The 20,131-nt window shown below is 39.7% G+C and overlaps 1 protein-coding gene and 1 non-coding gene across 2 annotated transcripts in view; both read left to right on the top strand.

Annotated features, from left to right (window-relative positions):
- TXLNG (taxilin gamma) overlaps positions 1–20,131 on the top strand; it is a 44,204-nt gene that overhangs the window by 20,228 nt on the left and 3,845 nt on the right. Inside the window, exons 4-9 of the mRNA XM_090265268.1 lie at positions 4,427–4,597; positions 6,123–6,317; positions 8,750–8,869; positions 10,409–10,483; positions 17,292–17,384; positions 19,252–19,347. Of these exons, the coding sequence (XP_090121394.1) occupies positions 4,427–4,597; positions 6,123–6,317; positions 8,750–8,869; positions 10,409–10,483; positions 17,292–17,384; positions 19,252–19,347 (750 nt within the window). The remainder of the gene's footprint in view (positions 1–4,426; positions 4,598–6,122; positions 6,318–8,749; positions 8,870–10,408; positions 10,484–17,291; positions 17,385–19,251; positions 19,348–20,131) is intronic.
- Positions 9,920–10,050, top strand: LOC149991830 (small nucleolar RNA SNORA38). The gene has a single exon (XR_016508796.1). It is a non-coding gene; the product is annotated as a small nucleolar RNA SNORA38 (small nucleolar RNA).

The raw sequence follows: 20,131 nt of genomic DNA, 5'->3' as shown, positions 1-20,131 counted from the left end.
GACACTTGCCTGGGTTGTGGACCAGGTCCCCAGTTGGGGGCGTGCAAGAGGTAACCAGTCGATGTACCTCTTGCACATCAGTTACCTCTTGCACATCAATGTTTCTCTCCCTCTCTTTCTCCCTCCCTCCCCCTCTTTCTAAAGAGTAAATAAATAAAATCTTTAAAAAAAAAATTAATGCCTGCTGTGAAATACTTACTGTAGATCATCATTGACAATTTACTGTATATGCATTTTCATTGGTTGTTAAAGCAGTTGTTCCATTATCATAAACACTAGTTTTTGTCAAGGACCAGTTGTAAAAGTGAATTCTATTTATTTACTACTGAAAGAATTAAAGTTACTTTCCCTCAGTTTGTAAAGGGGTCTGAGTGTATCTCCACACATAGGTGGCATTCAGAGTAGAAGGAAATCCTGCGCATCCATGAAAAATGGCCTAGAACAAATGCAAAGATGGCAGAAAACACAGTGTAGTCAGGTTGTCAGCTTCAGAAAGGAATGCTTCCATTGGCTATGAAAGATAGTCCCTTTTGGTTCCACCCACATGAGGAGAATCATGGGCGAAGTGGTGGAAAAAGCAAATAAGAACAAAAAAGGGAAAAGAAAAAATGGAGAAAAGAGTAAAAGACCGAAAGAAAGCAGTAGAGGGTTAGCAGCCTGACAGCAGCAGCTAGCCATGAATGGGTCAGGAGAAAGGGGGCAAATAATCTCATAGGGCAGTCCTCAGACTCACAGGGCCATTGGGACATCGGTTAAAAGGTACATTGGGTGTAGGTTGGGCCCTGAGGTATTCGTTTTAACAAGCTTGCAGGTGGTGAGGAGGGTACTGATAGTCCTTGGATCACACTTTATAAGTAGCAAGGATCTAGAGTATTTGTGTTTGTGTGTATGTGGTGGTCAGAGAGGCTATGTTTATTTTTAAGTACCAGTAATGGTCACTAAATCCATTTTAGAATGTGACACCCTGAAGAATTGCCTAGTGAGTAACCTCTCTTTGATTTAGATTTGTGCTGAACATGTGAAGGATAAAACATTTACTGGTTTCAGAAAATGTTCTAAAGCTTGATTTCTTGAAACAATATTCATTTCCTTTAAAAGGTAGAGGACATAGCAGTGAGGCCACAGAGGAATAGCATTTTTCCAAGGATTTTAAAGAAAACTTCCCTTATACCATCCCTGTCCTCTGCCCTTTTGTGACAGCATCTTCTGGCATCAACTAATTCTTGTGGCACGGTCATGTGGAGAAGTCGTGTAGAGTAGGTGCACTTGCTAAGTGTGGGTAGCATTAGGACTGTAACATGGCCCTTAAGTTAAAGTGCTATTCTTTCCCCTTTCTTAGTTTGTGAACATTATTATAGCTAATAAGAAATCTTGATACCTGGTTGGGTAAGTATATCCTTCTTATTAATTCTTTTTGTCAGAAGTATCTTGGCTATTCTTGACTCCATGGGGAAAAACACCACTTGGGGATTTTGAAGAGCATTTCGTGGAATCCATAGATGCACTTGGGGGACAATCACTGCCCTCGTGAAATTAAAGGAACTTAAAAAGTGGATATCCTGAAACAGCCTATGTACCCATCTGTAGATGAGTGGATCAAAAAACTGGTGCATTTACATAATGGAATGCTATGCAGCAGAGAGAAAGAATTCCTACCTTTTGTGACAACATGGATGGAGCTGGAGAGTGTTATGCTTAGTGAAATAAGCCAGGTAGCGAAGGACAAATAACATATGAACTCACCTAGTACAGAAAGCTAATGAACAACACAAACGAGCAAAATTGAACCAGAGGCATGTAAACAAAGAGCAGACTAACAGTGACCGGTGGGAGGGGGGAGAGAGAGAAAGGGGGTAAGAACGAATAGGGTCTAATCAAGGAACATGTATAAATGACCGATGGACATGGACAACGGGGTGGGGATTGACTGTGGGATGAAGGGGTTGGGGGTGGGCAGGGTTCAGGGGGAGCAATGGGGGAAAAAGTGGGACAACTGTAATAGGAAAACAAAAAAAATGATGGGAAAAAAAACAAATAGACCAATGCAACAGAATAGAGCACTCATACACATACATGCATATTTGGTGATGTAATATAAGATAATTTAGTATCATTAATCAATAGGGAGAAAATGCTTTAAAAAAATGTGGATATCCTTATGTGAAAAAAATGAAATTAGATCCTATTCATCATATACAGTGATCAATTCTAGATGGATTAAGGATTTAAATATCAAAAATTAAACTTTTAAAAGTTTACATATCATTTAGATTTGTTTAGTTATATTAACAGGTGAATATTTTTCTAACTTGGGTTAAGGGGGAAAATTTCTTACATAACAAAAAGCTCTATCAGAAAAGATTGTAAGAAATGACTATATTGAAATTAAGACTTTCTTTTCATCAAAAGACACTTTAGCCCTGGCTGGTGTGGCTCAGTGGATTGAGTGCCGACCTGTGAACTGAAAGGTCACAGATTCGATTCCCGGTCAGGGCACATGCCTGGGTTGTGGGCCAGGTCCCCAGTTGGGGGCGTGTGAGAGGCAACTGATCGGTGTACCTCTCACACATTGATGTTTCCCTCTCTCCCTCCCTTTCCCTGTCTCTAAAAATAAATAAAAATAAAAATATTTCTAAAAGTCACTTTAAAAGAAAGTGAGAGGACACAAACTTGGGAGAACATATTTCCAACAAATATAATCAGCAGAAACTTTAGTATCAAGAATATTTAAGGAACACCTACAAATGAATGCAAAAAGGATAAACCAGTGGAAAACTGGGCAAGAGCCATGTAAGAGTTATTTCACAGAAGTGGACAAACAAAGCTATACAGATATCTTAAAGGTACATAAACATACAAAGAGATTTTTTTATCTTGTTAGTGATCAGGGAAATGCAAATTAGGGCCACAACGAGATGCCATTTTATGGCCATTGTAGTGGTCTAGATTAAGAATTCTGATCATACTAAGTTTTGGAGAGCATGTGCATCTGCACGATCTCTTATAAAGAGATGTTATAAAGATGAGGGAAGAAGTTTGCTAGGCTCTCTGGCAAACAGTTTGGCATAGTAATGTGAAATAGAACATCAGAAATCACTGCCTAGCAATCCCACTTGTACGTTTGCACCCAAGAGAAATTCTTCCATGTGTATACCACGAAACACATGAGAATGTTCATACCATTGTGAGTAATAAAACCTGGAAACATCCCAAATACTCATGGATAAGTGCATGGATCAGTAAAGTGTATTGTGTGTGCTGTTTTTTTAAAAGTGCAATATTATACAACCTGTTGGCCAAATCCAGCAGAACTTGTTTTTGTACTGCCTATACACTAAGAATGGCTTTTATATTTTTAAAGTGTTGCTTAAGAAAAGAGGATACAGAATTCTGATAACATCTATGGCCTGCAAAGCCTGAAATATTTATTTTCTGGACCTTTACAGAAAAAGTTTGCTGTCCCCCGATCTATAGCTACATGTGAACAATCTGGGTGACTCCGAGCAGTGTAATTTACATCTGTGCTGTCCAAAAGAGCCATTAACCACATATGGCTACTGAACTTATATTAATTTAAACGAAAGAAAATGAAAAATTCTGTTCCTCAGTTGCAGAAGCCACAATAAAGTCAAAACAACTAAAACCAAAAGTATTTCTTTTAGGACCACACACATGATATAAAGAGTAGAGCAAAGGAGTAGTGAGTCCAGGATTCAGGATTGTGGTTACTTGGAGGGGAGGAAGGCTGGAGGACTTTCAGCCCTCGCTGAAGTTACAGCTCTTGTGTACTGAACTGACAGCCTCTTGGAAGTGTGCCGCAGCCCATGGTCCGTAAAGGCATTTTTAATAGCTATACGCACATGTCTTTGAGGATGCCTGGTATGTTTTGATAGACCACAAGGTGTCACTCTTGTTCTTGAAATCGTGACTCAGCATCATTTCTTTCAGTGAAAGGTCAGTAAAGCTGCCATCTTACCTATTAGTGTTGATTTAACCTTGAAATAGATTCATCTGCTCCAAACCTGAAATTGTAGTGATTCCCAACTCACTAGACAAGAACCCTGAGCTCTGCTTATTTACTTCTAATTCAGAGGGCCATTACATTAAAGTAGCCTGTGTGTGCTTTCAGAAAAGTAAAACTTCATGGTGTCAATTCCTAAAAAGTTTTCGGAAAACATGTTTTTGTTTTTGGTAAGAAAATAAAGAGATGAATAATTTTTTCCCTGCCCTAAATTGTTTGTTTACATATCGCAACTGGAAAAGAAAAGGTTGGCAGAGTAGAAGGGCATGAAACAATTGAAAATAAAATACTACACTATAATATCTGGTTTTTGAAAATTAGTTCATAACTTTTACTGTAATTCTTTCGTCCATAACTCAAAGGTTTTCAATGTACTTCCTAAATGTAAAGTGCTTGTTATTTTAGCTGGAGGAGAGCAGGAATGTTCAGAAGCAAATGAAGATTCTGCAGAAGAAGCAAGCTCAGATCATGAAAGAGAAAGTTCACTTGCAGAGTGAGCACAGCAAGGCTATCTTGGCAAGAAGCAAACTAGAGTCTCTCTGCAGGGAACTTCAGCGTCATAACAAGACGTTAAAGGTTAGTTGGTTCGTTGTTCTGTTTTTCAGGGGAATTGCCTCTGTTTTTTCTGTAATCACTGTGTACTTATTTAAAATAAGTCTTTGTCTTCTTAGAGACAGAGCTACCACCTTGCTTTCTATTTTTTTTTAAAAAAGATTTTATTCATTTATTTATTCCTAGAAAGAGGGGAAGGGAGGAAGAGAAGGAGAGAAACATCAATGCGTGGTCGCCCCCCGCATACCCCCCAACTGCGGTCCTGGGTCTGCAACCCAGGCATGTGTCCTGACTAGAAGCCAAACTGGTAACCGTTTGGTTCACAGGCCGGCACTCAATCCACTGAGCCACACCAGCCAGGGCACCTTGCTTTCTATTTTGCTTGGTGCGATGCTTCTTAGCATCCTTCATATTTGCTCATGGGGATCTAGGTGAGATTGGTGTTTAGAGCAAGCTCTCATGCTTGGAGCCATGGTTTAGGAAACTCAAAGTGACTGGTTTTCTGCTGGGCACTGATGTAGTTTATCACCGTGTATGAGAAGCTGACATGTACTGTGAAGCGAGTGGGAACAGACTGGAGGTGGAATGAGCCTGGAAAGGGAAAGCATGTGCTGAGCTCCTCCTGGGCTGTTATTCAGCTGTCTTGCGAAGCTCCTGTTGCCCACCCCAGCTACCCAGTTCCTGAGTCCTTTTAGGAGAGCATTTATAATACCTTGGCCGATCATAAAGAAAGAGGGAGCAGGCATTCAAAGGTTAATTGGTACCAACAACGAAGAAGGAAAAAGCAGAGACACGGGGTGGGCCCTTCCTTTTGTAGAGTTTCGGTTTGATTTTCACGGAGCAGGACCTCCTCAGATTCCCCCACCACAGCATACCCCCAAGCCCTAGAATACAGGAGTGCTCAGGAAATGAATCGGCCCCTGACGTGGGAGCCCATGGTTTGTTTTTTTTTTTTTTTTTGCTTTTGAACCATCGGATTTAGATGTTAATTAAAATAGATGGTATTTTTTCCCCATAGCAAATCAATTTTGATTGGACTGGTAACTATTTAGACATGTAAAAGTTTTTTAACACGTGTATCCTAGCAAGAATTGGAAGTAGGCTTTCTGAGATACAGATTCCATTTGTCCTCTTGCCCCTAGAATATAGAAGGTGTGACTCAGAAAGTCAGCTGCAAGAGGGATCTCTCTTGAGGCTGATTTAAGATGCTGCCTTGTGGAACCACTGAGGGGAGGGTATTTGGGAACGTAGGTTATGTGGAGGAAGCTGGCTGCATGGATGGGCTCCTTACTGGTCTTTCTGGATAGTGAATTTCAGATGATCACACAGCACTTATATCAGGGCAGCATATGTCCCTCTGATTGTTCTAATGACTTAGGAAAAGCGGCTTGCTTTTAAATGAGACTTCTGGTCATAAATAAAGGGAAGGAATTAGAGTTCAGAAGCATTACTTCAGGGCAGCAGTAAATGAACCCACATAGGAGCAGCTTTTGTGAGTACCCTTATCCCTAGGTCTATGCCATTAACAGAAACTATTTTGGATAATAAGGAAGAAAATATGCAGCAGGCCCGAGAGGAGGAGGAAAGACGTAAAGAAGCAACTGCACACTTCCAAATCACCTTAAATGAAATCCAAGCACAGCTTGAACAGCATGACATTCACAACGCCAAACTCCGCCAGGAAAACATTGAACTGGGAGAGAAGCTGAAGAAGCTCATCGAACAGTATGCGCTGAGGGAGGAGGTAAAGGTGTTTTCTTCGTTCCAACGGCTCGTTATTAGCGAGACCCTTTCACCATTCACCACTAAAGAAGTAAAGCTGATGTCATGGGGGTTGTAGAACTTTGGCATATGCGTGGCGGAAGGCAGGCCTTTGTTAGGAAAGGCTCAGCCACCATATGAACCGAAGGATGCTTTGGGATCCCCACTCAAGAGTGCAGAGGTCAGTGGATGTGGGTACGTGAGGCAGTTCCTTGGAGACATGTTAAGTACTGTGGTCTCCCATGTGATATTAGAAGATAGTGATTTTAAGATTTTATTTATTTATTTTTAGAAAGAGGGGAAGGGAGGGAAAAAGAGGGAGAGAAACATCAATGTGAGAGGGGAACATCGATAGGTTGCCTCTTATACGTGCCCTGACTTGGGGGGGCCACACCCGTAACCTAGGCATGTGCCCGGACCGGGAATTGAGCTGGTGACCTTTCACTTTGCTGGATGCCGCACAACCTACTGAGCTACACATACCGGTCAGGGCTGGAAGATTGTGATTTTAGCATACAGATCCCCCCTCCCTACCCACCTTATCTAGCTTAATAATAAATATTTGGCCTGAGATGCCCCATCTCTCAGACATCTGTGAGAATCTGTACAGTCCACACCACCATTGCATTAGACCTGTTTCAGATATTTTTAAATGGGGTTTTATACTATTTGGGAGAGAAAAAGAAACAATTTCTGAACCTTCATACATATACCCATAGTAGTAGAAAGTTTACTGGTAGGATCCATGGGCGCTGATCTTGGTCATTGGCTTCCAACTAAGACTTTTACAAAGGTAGTTGGGAAGTTCAGAGGTAGTATCTAGATTAAAAGCAAATATGTCATAACCTGCTTTGTAAGGTTCCTCACTTTTAGAGGTCAAATGGGCAGTGTTAGAGGTGTTAGAGTATTTAAATGATGCATCCCCTGTCTTTTAAGTCAGTAAAATGTTTTGCTTTTATCTGTGTTGTATTCCTTACACAAATATAATAGATTTAAATGGCTGATTAAAATTACAAAAAAAAAAAAAAAAGCTTGGCATCTTCTGTGGGTTACTTTATCCAGTTTTCAAGGCAAACCTTGGATTATATTAATTTAGAATTTTACATACAACTCCTCAAAAAGTTACTTTTAAAAATGATTTTATTTTTATCATCCCCCTTTTGCTGCCTCTTTCTTGTTTGTTTGTTTTTTAACTTTTTTTAATGGAATATTACAGACTTAAACAAAGGTACAGAGGAAATATATCACCTGGCTTCAGCCGACGAAACCATGGTTTCAGCTATATATTTTTGTCACCTTCCCTTGGGTTATTTTGAAACAAATCTAAGGTGTCATATTTTTCCATTCATAGATATTTGAGGGAGGACCTCAGAAAGATAAGGATTCTTTATTAAGCATACCGACAATTAACAATTATTTAATATTCTCTCCCCTTTAAAAAAACATTTGGATTAAGACACAAATAAAGTCCATCCATTTTCACTAGTTGCTATGTCTTAAGTCTCTAACATAAAGATTTACTTTTCTCTCTTTATTCTTAGAGTGTTTATTGAAAAAAATGTTTTTGTCATAGAGAATAAATTTTCTATTAGATTATAAAGCCCTCAATTTCTTACAATTATGCTTTTAGTTTTGTTGTTTAATATGACAGTCTGCCATATCATAGATGTAGAAAATCTGAAAATTATATGCTTAATTAAATCACATTACTTGTGTCTTATTTATTTTGAACATTATCAGATGTTCTTTTTTTGGTCAGGAAGAGTTACTCTTTCTGCATCTGAGGAGGGATGTTCTCATGACTTTACATAAATAACCACCTAACAATTTCATTTAGAAATAGTAACAGCTTTTTTACCAGATGGCTACTATGGGCCTGGCTCCACGCACCTTACATAGTGTAACCATTGGATTGGCTTTTACAGCTCAGCTCTGCAGTGTGGGTGTGGCCATTCCCCCATAGAGAGGGGACTGGGATTCAGCAAGTAGCATGGATCTGCCTGGGGCCATTCCTGCCATCACAGCGTGCTTCCTTCAACTGAGAAATTTGGAAGAGTTTAATGTGGAGAAAAAATCTCCAGGAATTCTGTGTGTGATGTATGCATTAACAGTCTGTGCTCCTTATCCATCTTTTTCTTGATACAGTTTGAGCCTCCTCATCATTGTAGGGCAGAAGTAGGAAGTACCGGCATGTGGCTGCCAAGGTGCCTGATGGCCCACCTCTAAAAGGGAGGGGTATGGAGTGGTAGGAGAGGGCCTTGTTCCTGAGGTTCAGGACAGAAAGACACAGTTACTAGCTCTGGTGGCATTAGTGGGGAAAGCAGGGTGAGAAGCAAGGCACTGTAGCTTGTGGTGTTTCCCTGTCATTGTGCTCAAGTTTCATTAAGTAATGGGAGAATTTGACTTTCCCTGCAGCATATTGATAAAGTGTTCAAACATAAGGAACTACAACAACAGCTTGTGGACGCAAAGCTTCAGCAGACGACACAGCTGATAAAGGAAGCTGATGAAAAACATCAGAGAGAGAGAGAGTTTGTAAGTTCTATTTCTTACAGCAGGAATTACTGTATTGCCTAACTGTAAGCAAAGCCATTTAACACACATGAACTTATTCTACATGTATTTGTAGCACCTGGATTGTGCTAATTGGTTTTTAGCTCTAGATTAAGAAGGGTGTGTATGTTAGAAAGCATTCCGCTTTTTATTAACTTATTGTATAGAAGATATACTAGAGAGGTTAGACCACGTTACTGGAAAGGCCTGTGCATGTTTGACTTTCCTGTGCTTAGACTATTTATTTCACTTATAGATAATGGTCACCAAGTTCAAGAATGATGGCAGTATTTAGTACATTGAATTTGGCAATTTAATATTAAGCTTACCAAACATGGACCTCATATAATCCTGTTACATTTTGTTTTTAAATAAGTACCTTGAAACTAGGAAAGCTATTTACTTGTATAATTTCTGATAAAAATTTTTTACAAAATGCTCTATGCTCTATAATCACTTAGTATTGTTCTCAGACTATATTGCCTGTCTATAATTGTGAATATAGTGGAATCTCATTGGGTAGGCATGTATATTTAACACATGGAAATTCATCTATGTGTTTAACCAAAATAATAACATGGAGAAGTGGTTATGATAATGACTATTCCATTCAGCTTTCCCTCAAATAGCCCAAGGCAGGCCTGGTCTGAACTCATTCTTGAGCGGCCCTCGTGATATAAATGTGTCATGTTGAGTGTGCATCTAGGGTTAAGAGAGATGCATTGTTCACATGGTCCTGCTGTGTGGACTGACAGTGCTCTTCTGTGCGTAACTAAAGACGTTGGTGTCATTTCCAGAGTTGGAGTGTAAATTTCATGTGTGCACACACATGCGCACATTACATGTATATACTTTCTGGTGTGTTTAAGAACTTTCCAAGGCTTATTTTGACTGACATTTTCAGGGACTGAATTTCACAGCTGCCTATTATGCAACTTCACTATATAATTTTCTTGAAAGCCCAAGTACATAAATTGAAGCTCCCATCTCCCTCTACCCTGCTTTTTATAAAGCGATCAGAAACCAGGTCTATCCTCCTACGAAGGCGTGTCTATGGTTCCCTATCTTTGGACACGTAAGAATTGGAGGCAAAGAAATGTGGACTTGAAGAAGTCTGGGGCCAGCTCGCTCCCTGCAGGCTCAAGATCAACCATCCTATATAGAGAAAAAAAGAAAAAAAAGAAGCCAGGTCTCTGATTTCATTGATTTGCTTCATACCCTTTCACCCTGCCTCATCTTGCCTCTGTGGAGTAGAGGGATTTTCTAAAGCATCCAGACAATATCAAGATTCCTAGCTATGTTTTCTCCTAATACTAGACTTCTAATATTTTCACCTAAAACACAATTTCACCCTGATATACAGTATAGTAACTGCCATTTGATTTGACTGTCTCACCTATAGACCTGGTGTTCCTGATAAATAATGAGTGGAAGGACTAGGCCTAACTATCAGGTCATTTGACATTGTAGTAATATTTGTAATTACGATTAGTATTTTGCCAAAATGTTTCTGTTTTCTAGTTGTTAAAAGAAGCAACAGAATCGAGGCACAAATACGAACAAATGAAACAGCAAGAAGTACAGCTAAAACAGCAGGTAACTTGACATCAGGGGATAGCAGAATTTGTAAGAAAAATCTGTGGTTCATTTGATATACACCTTGAATCTTCTAAGATGCTTTTGCTTGTTCCTGGCCAGAAATGAGAGTAGATCACATGTCCCTCTTGGCGTTTTCCTCTTCATTTAGGGAGACCAGCTCATCCCCATTTGCCCAGGACTTGCCTGCTTTTAGCCTCAGAGTGCTGTGTCCCAGAAAACACTTAGGCCTCAGGCAGACTGGGGTGACTGGTGACGCCATCTGCAGTGTCCCCTTTCCAACATCCCAGGCATTTCTTCCTTTTTCAGTCTGTTCCCATGTGTGTCCGTCAGCTAATTTCCAACTAAAGAAAAACTGATAAATCTTCAGAGTTTGATTCTTTTGTGTTAAGTAGAACCACATGAAGTTGCTTGATGCTTCTTTGACCTATAAAATGCAATTTCATATAGTTGGATAACCGGAAGTCTTTGAAAGTTTGTGCTCTGAGAGCATAACCTATGACGTATTTTAAAAACCTTGTTGAAACAGCATACTATATTTAAAAAAAATAAATAAAACACCTTGTTGTAATCATACGGTTCCATTCCCAGGTGGAGCTGTTTTTTAATGGGGGCCCTCCCTATTTTTCTGTTTTCTGGTAGTGTATTATACAATATTTTTTATTGTAGTCACCGTGCTGTACATTAGATCCCTGGAACTTACTCATAACAAAGTTTGTACCCTTTGATGACATCTTCCCATTTTCCCCACCTCTCATCTCTGGCCACCAGCATTTTACTCTGTTTCTGTGAGTTTGACTTTTTAGATTTCACGTACATGTAAGTGAGATCATACAGTAATTCTCTTGCTCTGATTTATTTCACTTAGCATATGCCCTGAAGGCCCATCCATGCTGTCATAAATGGAAGATTTCCTTCTGTTCTATGGCTGAGTAATATTCCAGTGTATATACACCACATTGCTTTATTCATTCATCTGTCAACACTTAGATTGTTTCCATGTCTTGGCTATTGTGAATAAAGCTGGAACGAACATGTGACTGTAGATATCTCTATGAGATACTAATTTCATCTCTTTCGGATATGTACTCAGAAGAGGAACTGTTGCGTCATATGGCAGCTCTTTTTAAATTTTTTTTAAGGAACCTCCATAGTGTTCTCCACAGTGGCTGCACCAGTCTGCATTCCCACCAGCAGTGCACGAGGGTTCCCGTTTCTCCACATCCTCAGCAGCACTTGTTCTCTTATTTATATACGTATTTTATGTTGTTGTTGTGGGTAATAGACATTCTAACAGGTGTGAGGTGGTATCTCGTTGTGGTTTAAACATTTTTTTAAAGATTTTATTTTATTTTTTTATTATTTAAAATAATTTATTTGTTTATTTTTAGAGAGAGGGGAAAGGAGAAAGAGAGGGAGAGAAACATCACTGTGCGGTTGCCTCTCACTTGTGCCCCCAACTGGGGACCTGACGTGCAACCTAATTATGTGCCCTGCCTGGGAATCGAACCAGCGACACTTGGTTCGCAGGCCGGCGCTCAGTCTTCTGAGCCACAGCAGCCAGGGCTCATGTTGTGGTTTTGACTTCCATTTTCCTGATGCACCAATTTTCAATCTTTTTCTTCTCATGGCACACACAAACTAATTACCAAAATGTTACGGCATACCAAAAAAAAATTTTTTTTTTTTGCTGACCTGACAAAAAAATAGATATAAATAGATATAATTTTGATTTATTCACACCAGACGGCTGTTGTTGCATTGGCTGTTGTCATTTTATTATTTGACAACCTAAGGGAAAAGAGGTCAGTGCCCCTGACTAAATAGTCAGGTATTGCATGTTTTAAACATTCTTGCAGTGCATGGGTTGAAAATCACTGCCCTGAATGATTAGTGATATTGAGCGCCTTTTCATTTACCTCTTGGCCATTTGAATATTTTCTTAGTAAAAATGTCTATTCAAGTCCTGTGTCCATTTTTAAATTGGATTGTTTTATTGCTATTAAGTTGTATGAGGTCCTTATATATTGAATATTAACCTCATATATGTGATTTGCAGATATTTTTTCCCTTTCCATAGGTTGCCTTTGTATTTTGTTTTTTCTTTTGCCATGCAGAAGCTTTTTATTTTTATTTTTTAAATTTTTTTGATGGTTAGCAGTTTTTAGCCATAAAATGTTTTTTTTTTTTTTTATTAAGGTATGTATATTGCTTTATTAGGCATGATGCTATTGCACACTTAATAGACTACGGTATAGTGTAACCATAACTTTACATGCAAGAGAAACCAAAAACTTCGTGACTTTATTGCAATATTCATTTTATTGCAATTGTCTGCACTTGAATCTTCAATATCTCTTGAGGTACTCTGAATAGTACAATATGCCTGTAGTACTCACTGCAAGTTTGTACCCTTCAACAATGTCTGTTCTATGTTCCCCCCTCCCATCCTCTGGTAACCACTGTTTTGCTCTGTTTTTATGCGCTTTTTGAGATTCTACATTTAAGTGATACCATATAGTACTTACCTTTCTCTGTCTGACTTTTCTCACTTAGCCTGATGTCCTCAGGTCTATGTATGTTGTCGCCTAAGTTTTAGAAATTCTTTTTTCTTATTGTACATTTATTACTGCTTTAGAATCTTGGAACATATTCTTGATCTTTATTTTTGCAGTTTCCAAGCATGTGGCTATCAGCAGTCTCCACTTGGGGGAAGCAGCCATCTTAGTTGGTAGGGAAAGAGGAGATTAAACCAGGCTTTGCAGAAGCTTTTCCCTGTAGTTCCACTTGTGGATTTTTTGCTATTAAGTTGTATGTGCTTGTGCTTTTGGTGTCATATCCAAAAAATCATTGCCAAGACCACTTTTGGGGAGCATTTTACCTATGTTTTCTTCTAGGAGTTTTATGGTTTCAGGGCTTATATTTATGACCTTTATCCATTTCAAGTTAATTTTTGTGAGTGGTGTAAGACAGGGATCCGATTTCATTCTTTCACATGTGGATAGCCATTTTTCTCAGCACCATTTATTGAAGAAATGGTCCTTTCCCCATTGAGTATTCTTGGCCCCCTTGTCACATATTAGTTGACCATATTTGTGTAGGTTTATTTCTTGGCTCTCAATTCTGTTCCATTGAGCAAAGTCTTATGTTTTTATGCCAGTACCATACTATTCTGATTACTGTAGCCTTGTAGTATAGTTTGAAATCAGGGAGCAGAGCGCCTCCAGCTTTGTTCTTTCTCCAGATTTCTTTGTCTGTTCAGGCTCTTTTGTGGTTCCATACAAATTTTAGGTTTTTTTCAATTTCTGTGAAAAATGCTGTTGGAATTTTGATAGGAATTAGATTGACTATATAGATGGCTTTAGGTAGTATGGACATTTTAACAACACTAACTCTTCAGATATATGAACATTCTTACCACTTATTTTTGTCTTCTTCAATTTCTTTCATCAGTGTGTTACAATTTTCAGTGTATATATCTTTTATTTTTGGTTAAGTTCCTAAGTATTTTAAGTAGGGTTGTGTTCTTTATTTCTTTTTCCTATATTTTGTTGTTAGTATATAGAAACAGAAATGATTCCTGATGTTGATTTTGTATTTTGAAACTTTACTGAATTTGTATTAACAGTGTTTTTGGTGGAGTCTTCAGATTTTCTGTATGTGAGATCATTTCATCAGCACAGATTATTTTACTTTTTCCTTATGGATTTGGATGCCTTTTATTTATTTTTCTTGCCTAATTACTCTAGCTAGGAATTGTAGTACTATGTTGAATAGAAGTAGTGAGAGTGGGTACTCTTTCTTTCTTTCTTTTTTGAGAGTGGGTACTCTTGCCTTGCTCTTGATTTTAAAAGGAAAGCTTTAAGCATTTTACTATTAAATATGATGTTAGCTATGGGTCTTTCATATATGGCCTTTATCATGTTGAAGTATGTTCCTTCTATACCCAATTTGTTGAGAGTTTTTATTATGAATGGATGTTGAAGCTTATCCAATGCTTTTTCTGTATCAAGGCAATCATACACATTTATTGATTTGTATATGTTGAACCATTTTTGCATCTCAGGGATAAATCTCATTTGATCACGAGATTTAGGATCCTTTTGGTTTGTGATCCTTTCGAAGTGCTATTGAATTCTGTTTGCTAGTACTTTGTTGAGAATTTTTTGCATCTATGTTCATTAGGGATGTTGGTCTATAATTTTCTGGTTGTGTACTTATCTGGCTTTGGCATCAGGATAACATTGGCCCTGTAAAATGAGTTTGAGAGTCTTCCCTCTTATTTAATTTTTTGGTAGAATTCACCTGTGAAGCCATCTGGGCCTGGGCTTTTGTTTGTTGCCTCCCTACTTTTCAATCCAGACCCCTTAGGCTTGTCCTAATGCAATCTTCCTCTGTGGTTGCCTTTGTGGAATAAGGTTACCAAATGAAAAGAAAAGGTACAGAAGAGATTTTCCATGTCTTTATGAACAGGGGAAAGTAGATGTTTATCCCTGTAAGTCACCCCTTTTCAGTTAATAAAATTATATTCTGTTGATAAAAGTATTACTTTTAAAATTTATTATATAATCAGTTCCTTTAATGTAAGGACTCTTATTTTAGTTCTAAAATACACTGATACATTGAGATTGGCCTGGATTTTTATGAGCACCTCTTTGGAGTGCTGTTTGTCTTTGAGCAAATTTTATAATGTGGTGATACTCGTTTCCTATAAAGCTAGTAGCGTAACTAGGTGTTGGTCAGTGCAGGGCGACCCGTTTCAGTACATTATGGTGCTGTATGTGGGGGAGGGGTCTGAGAGGGAACAATGCCACTCGGTCAGCGCTCGCCCCTTTTCCAGGCACTTCTCCCACTTCCTTATGGGACTGGCGCCCCTTTAGCTGTTGCCGTGGTGATAGTTCCCAGAGTGGGTGGGTCTGCGGATGTTCTAGTTGCTGGGGGCCCTCTAAAAAGACTCGTGAGAGATGGGAAGTTTTTCTGCCGCCTCAGCCCCCACTGGTTTGCACAGTCAGAAGCAACGCGACTTTATTTTCCGGGCGCTGGGACCGTGAGCTGCGCGGTCTGCCCTGGGACTGGGACCACTCCCTAGGTGTCGCTCCAGGCTTTTTATAATGTGTGACTGCTTGTTCCGCTGGCCGGTCACAGCCACTGCTGCGGCTGCCACAGCTGCCACACCGCATCCTCTCTACCCAGGCTCCGCCCCTCCTACCTGTCTGGATGAGTATTACTTCTTTATATCTTTGTTTGCTGGACTTCCATGCAGTTCAGTTTTCTAGAACTTCTGGTTGTTCTTTGTTTTGAGGTAGATGTAATCCTTTTTATGGTTGTGGAATGAAGCAAAGTGTGTCTAGGTGTGGCATCTTCAGTAAAAACGAGCCGTGCTAAAGCCATCTTAACGCCCAGCCTCCCTCAAGCGCCAGAATTCCCTGGTTGTGCCTGAGCACCGCTGTTGTCCCACCTTCAGGCCAGCAGCCTCAGAGGCACTGTCACTGTGTGCCCCTCTAACGGACCGCTCACACATGCTCTGCATTCTTCCTCAGTTTGCCCCTAAATTTCTATTCTTCCTCGCCCTAGCCCTCACCTTTCTGCAGGCATTGCTTTGGCTATCTTACAGTTCCCTTGTCTGGCTTCTCACTGGTGACATTGCTTTCAGTCACCGTCTCCCTCCCACACGCAGCAGGGCCTGCTTCTATGTGCTCCCTGTATGGCCCATCCCCCCTGATAACTGGTGGGCTGGTTCTGTCATATCACATCCTACCTCCTCCCCATCCTGTTCACGTGGTTGTCTAATATTCCTCATGCAGCACTCTTGAAAGAGGAAAGGCATCACTTAGACTATTTCTTGGCCTCTGATGGTCTTTTATTCTCTGCTTTCCATGTGTATTGTGTGGTCTTGAGCAGAACACTATTCCTCTGGGCCTTTTTTCTCACCCTGAAAAAAAAAAAACTTATTTAGATGGGTCCTAAGGGGTTCCCTTCTGGTCTCAAGTAATTCAGCCTATCCCTGAGGCCTAGGTCAGGCCTTGCCCACCTGAAATTTTCCCTAACTTGTTCTCACCCCTACTGTGTGCCCCCTTCTCTGAATTCCTAGGGCAGAGAAAACGGCGACTCCATGTTCTGTATTCTGCTTGGCTTGTTGGTTAGCATTATTTTACCAGCTAGAATAAGAAATTCCTTGAGGGTAGGAGCTAAAAGAAAAATCAGTGTTTCTGCCTTTTAGCTTTTTCCTCTTAACTGTACTTCCACTGAATTCTTTCTCCCCCAACCAAACCAGTTCTTCGGCTTCTGTTTCATTCTCCTGCCTACCCATGTTAAGGAAAAAAGATATCTTTGAAATCAAGCTAAGAACCGTGCAGGTGTTATTCCAAAAGAATGATCTTTTTCTAAAGACAGTTTTTCAAATATATGGATGAGAGAGGGTAATTCATAAGATTAATTTCATGAAATTTATAGCTATATAGCATCTTTCAGTTTTTATTATAATTGGTGGAATGAAGCTAGTAAATATTTTTGCATTTTAAACATTACATCTAAAAAGGTGGTTAAGTCAACATATCTCCTAAATTTCAGTGCATTTCAGTGAGTTATTAGAACTTAAGGTATCTATGCCTGGTGTCCAAAGATTGGGTGTGTATTTGTTCTTTTTGCTTTTTAAAATTGTTTATTCTCATCTAATTTTGGCATTTGTTCTTATTTCTGTCAATTATATAACAAGTAACATTTAACCCTAATGTGTTGCTTTTGAAAGTCTTTGGGATTACAAATTGTTCACCTGGAACTCAGAATATTTCATACTTTTTTTCTGTAGCTTTCTCTTTATATGGATAAGTTTGAAGAATTCCAGACTACCATGGCAAAAAGCAATGAACTGTTTACAACCTTCCGGCAGGAAATGGAAAAGGTATTTGCATATTTCTAGTAGCATATTACTTAAAAGGGAATTCATATACGAAGCTGTTTTAAGCATGATCACTGCTTGGATGAGCTTATGTTGTTATGGTACTGTCTTAATTTCATCTTTTCTGATCTTCCAGTGGCATCGTATTCAGTCATTTTACTCTCAGTGTACTTCACAAAGCTGGTGATCTCTATGCTCTTAAAATTCTTTATTAAAGTGAATTCCTCTATTAAATAGTTTTTTGTTAGAAATAAAGGTGCTTATTTTGTGTGTGTGTGTCATTTTGTTCACTGAGGGCGATTTCCACCCCCAACCCCCTTTCACATAGCTCTGTGTCATTGGGGATTAAAATTTTAAAGACATCCAAGCCCAGAACAGTAATTTCATATTTTGGTTTATTATGTGTATATATTGGTATTTCTATCTTTTTAACTTTTCTTTTTCTGTTAACTATACTCCCACTGAATTCTTTTTTCCTCATCCAAACCAGTTCTTTAGAGCTTGTGTTTCATTTTCCCGCCTATGTTAAGGAAAGAGATTTTCTTGATATCAAGCTAAGAACCAAAATAACCATCCATCCACATATCCTTGGTTTACCTGGCATATTCCCCTTAAAATGGGGGCTTTTAAACAATGGTGGTGGGTTGGGGAGCAGTATAGCAGGGCCTGGCACTTTGTATGCATTTAGTAGGTGTTAGTCATGACTTACTAGATCTTACATGGTGGTTGGGAGTGTGTACTCTGGGTTAATGTCCCTGTTGCCTCATAGAACATGTGACTGTGGACAAGTTATTTAACCTTTCTGTTCCTTCCTCATTAAAAATAACCAAAATAGCTCCCCTTTATAAAGTAGAGTATTTTAGACAGTGCTTAGCCATGTTACATGCTCAAATTACCACCTTCAGATATTTTTAGACCCAGTAATCTGGAGAATTCGGTGAGCATCAGATTAGTTCCACCTGCCAGTTCTTGCAGCTGAAGCTCCAGTGCTTGTGTGCTGATGAGACAGAAGAGTTTAAGGTTGGGGCTCCCCATTCAGGATCCTTCCAGAAAATCCTCTGGATTGGAACGCATTCCTCTTTGCTAGTGGCTAGAGATCTCTGTCAGTTAGCATCCAGCCCAGATCTTCCATGTCCTCTATCCCACTCAGCTTTGTGCTAGTTTCATGGGATCAGAGCTGGGGCACTGCATAAGGGAATCTTGAAAACGGGGCTTATTGACAGGCATAGATAACATCTCTTTATGGATTTCGGAAAAGTGGGATCTTGTAAAGTAGGTTTAAGAATGTTCCTTTTATTTTTGGACCCATTTTATTATTAGCAAAATTTCAAGTTGTGGGGATGACCGAAGCTAAAGATTAACTACTTTTATCTTTTTCTTGGTTACTGGGGTCTTTCCTAGATTATGTGGCCTCCGAGATTGTGGTAGGGCATCAATTCTTAGTCCGTTTTGGGGGTGGGCTGTCTCTTCCAAGATCAGATGCATTACTTTAATTCAGACACAAAACTCACAAACATGGCCATTTTGGGGTATAACCTGGGGAGGAGGGTCTTATCTCTTGCTATCACCAGCTGGAATGAAAGATGCACTCCATCTTAACTGGGTTCAGTGTTGTATCTGACAACTTCTTCCATTGCCACTGCCTCAGAAATTGAGATTAGCTTTCCTAACAATATGAAACCCCTGCTTTGGTTCCTAGCAGCTTCTGAGATAAGCTCTGCTACCAGCAGACAGGCACAGCTGTCAACTGGGCCAGGCAGGTGCAATGATGGGGGTGGGGAGGAATGTTCAAATGTTTTTATGGTGGGACAGGGTGTAAAGATAAGAAATGGAACTTTGAGTTTAAATTTGCAATTGTGTTGATTCGCAGATGACAAAGAAAATTAAAAAACTGGAAAAAGAAACAATAATATGGCGTACCAAATGGGAAAACAATAACAAAGCCCTTCTACAAATGGCTGAAGAGGTAAGGTGGTTTCCTGTGACTAGGGTGTGTTCTTAGTCCTGGGCACTCATGAAGTTCAAGTACCTAGCAGGTCAGGGGGCATGTGTTGTGACATTAGTGCTATAGTTGACTCCAGCCAGAGCCAGGGGCCCAGGGCGTGGGGGGGTTGCTAAATGGAACCTGTGCCGCCTTTCCTAGCAGTAAGCCCTGGCGAATTAGCTCAGCCTTGTGTAAAGCATCTAGATTTTGCTTTTTTCTAGCAGTGATTTCTCAAATGAGCTTGCATCAAACTCCAGCTCATTCAGACAGGCCTGTACTTGACTGCTAGGGTGCCTCTGAGTTTGATTCACTGGGTCCAACGTGGGGTCAGAGAATCGCCTTTCTTGTTGGCGCTGATGCTGTGGTCCCAGGGCCCCCACCCGGAGAAGCGCACTGGTCAGCTTTCCCAGAGAGCGCACGAATAACTCAGGTGCCTTTGCTTCCTAACGTTGAAATGTATTGTTTACAAGCGCTAGATTTCACACCTTTGATCGTCTCCTCTGAAACTTGGTAGAAGAGAAGCCTATGCAAAAATCAGTCGTTTTGTTTTTAACAGGCCCTGAATTTTTATCTACTTGTATTTGTGATGAGTATCTTGAATATTCTCTAATAGTTCATCAATAGAAAATGTTTTAAAAAGGTGTGTTTTGGTTGTTAAGAAACATGCCAAAGGGAATGTAATTTCGTCACCCTGGAGCTATTTTGTGTTATAAAATAGCATGTGCTGTTCGTAGATATGTCTGCCGTGAAGCTAGCTACCATGTTA

Source organism: Furipterus horrens, unplaced genomic scaffold, assembly GCF_987537825.1.
Source record: "Furipterus horrens unplaced genomic scaffold, mFurHor1.1.pri manual_scaffold_17, whole genome shotgun sequence".
In the NCBI taxonomy this organism is placed as follows: Eukaryota; Metazoa; Chordata; class Mammalia; order Chiroptera; family Furipteridae; genus Furipterus; species Furipterus horrens.
The sequence above is the reverse complement of the archived record's forward strand: the minus strand, read 5'-3'. Positions and strand labels throughout refer to the sequence as shown.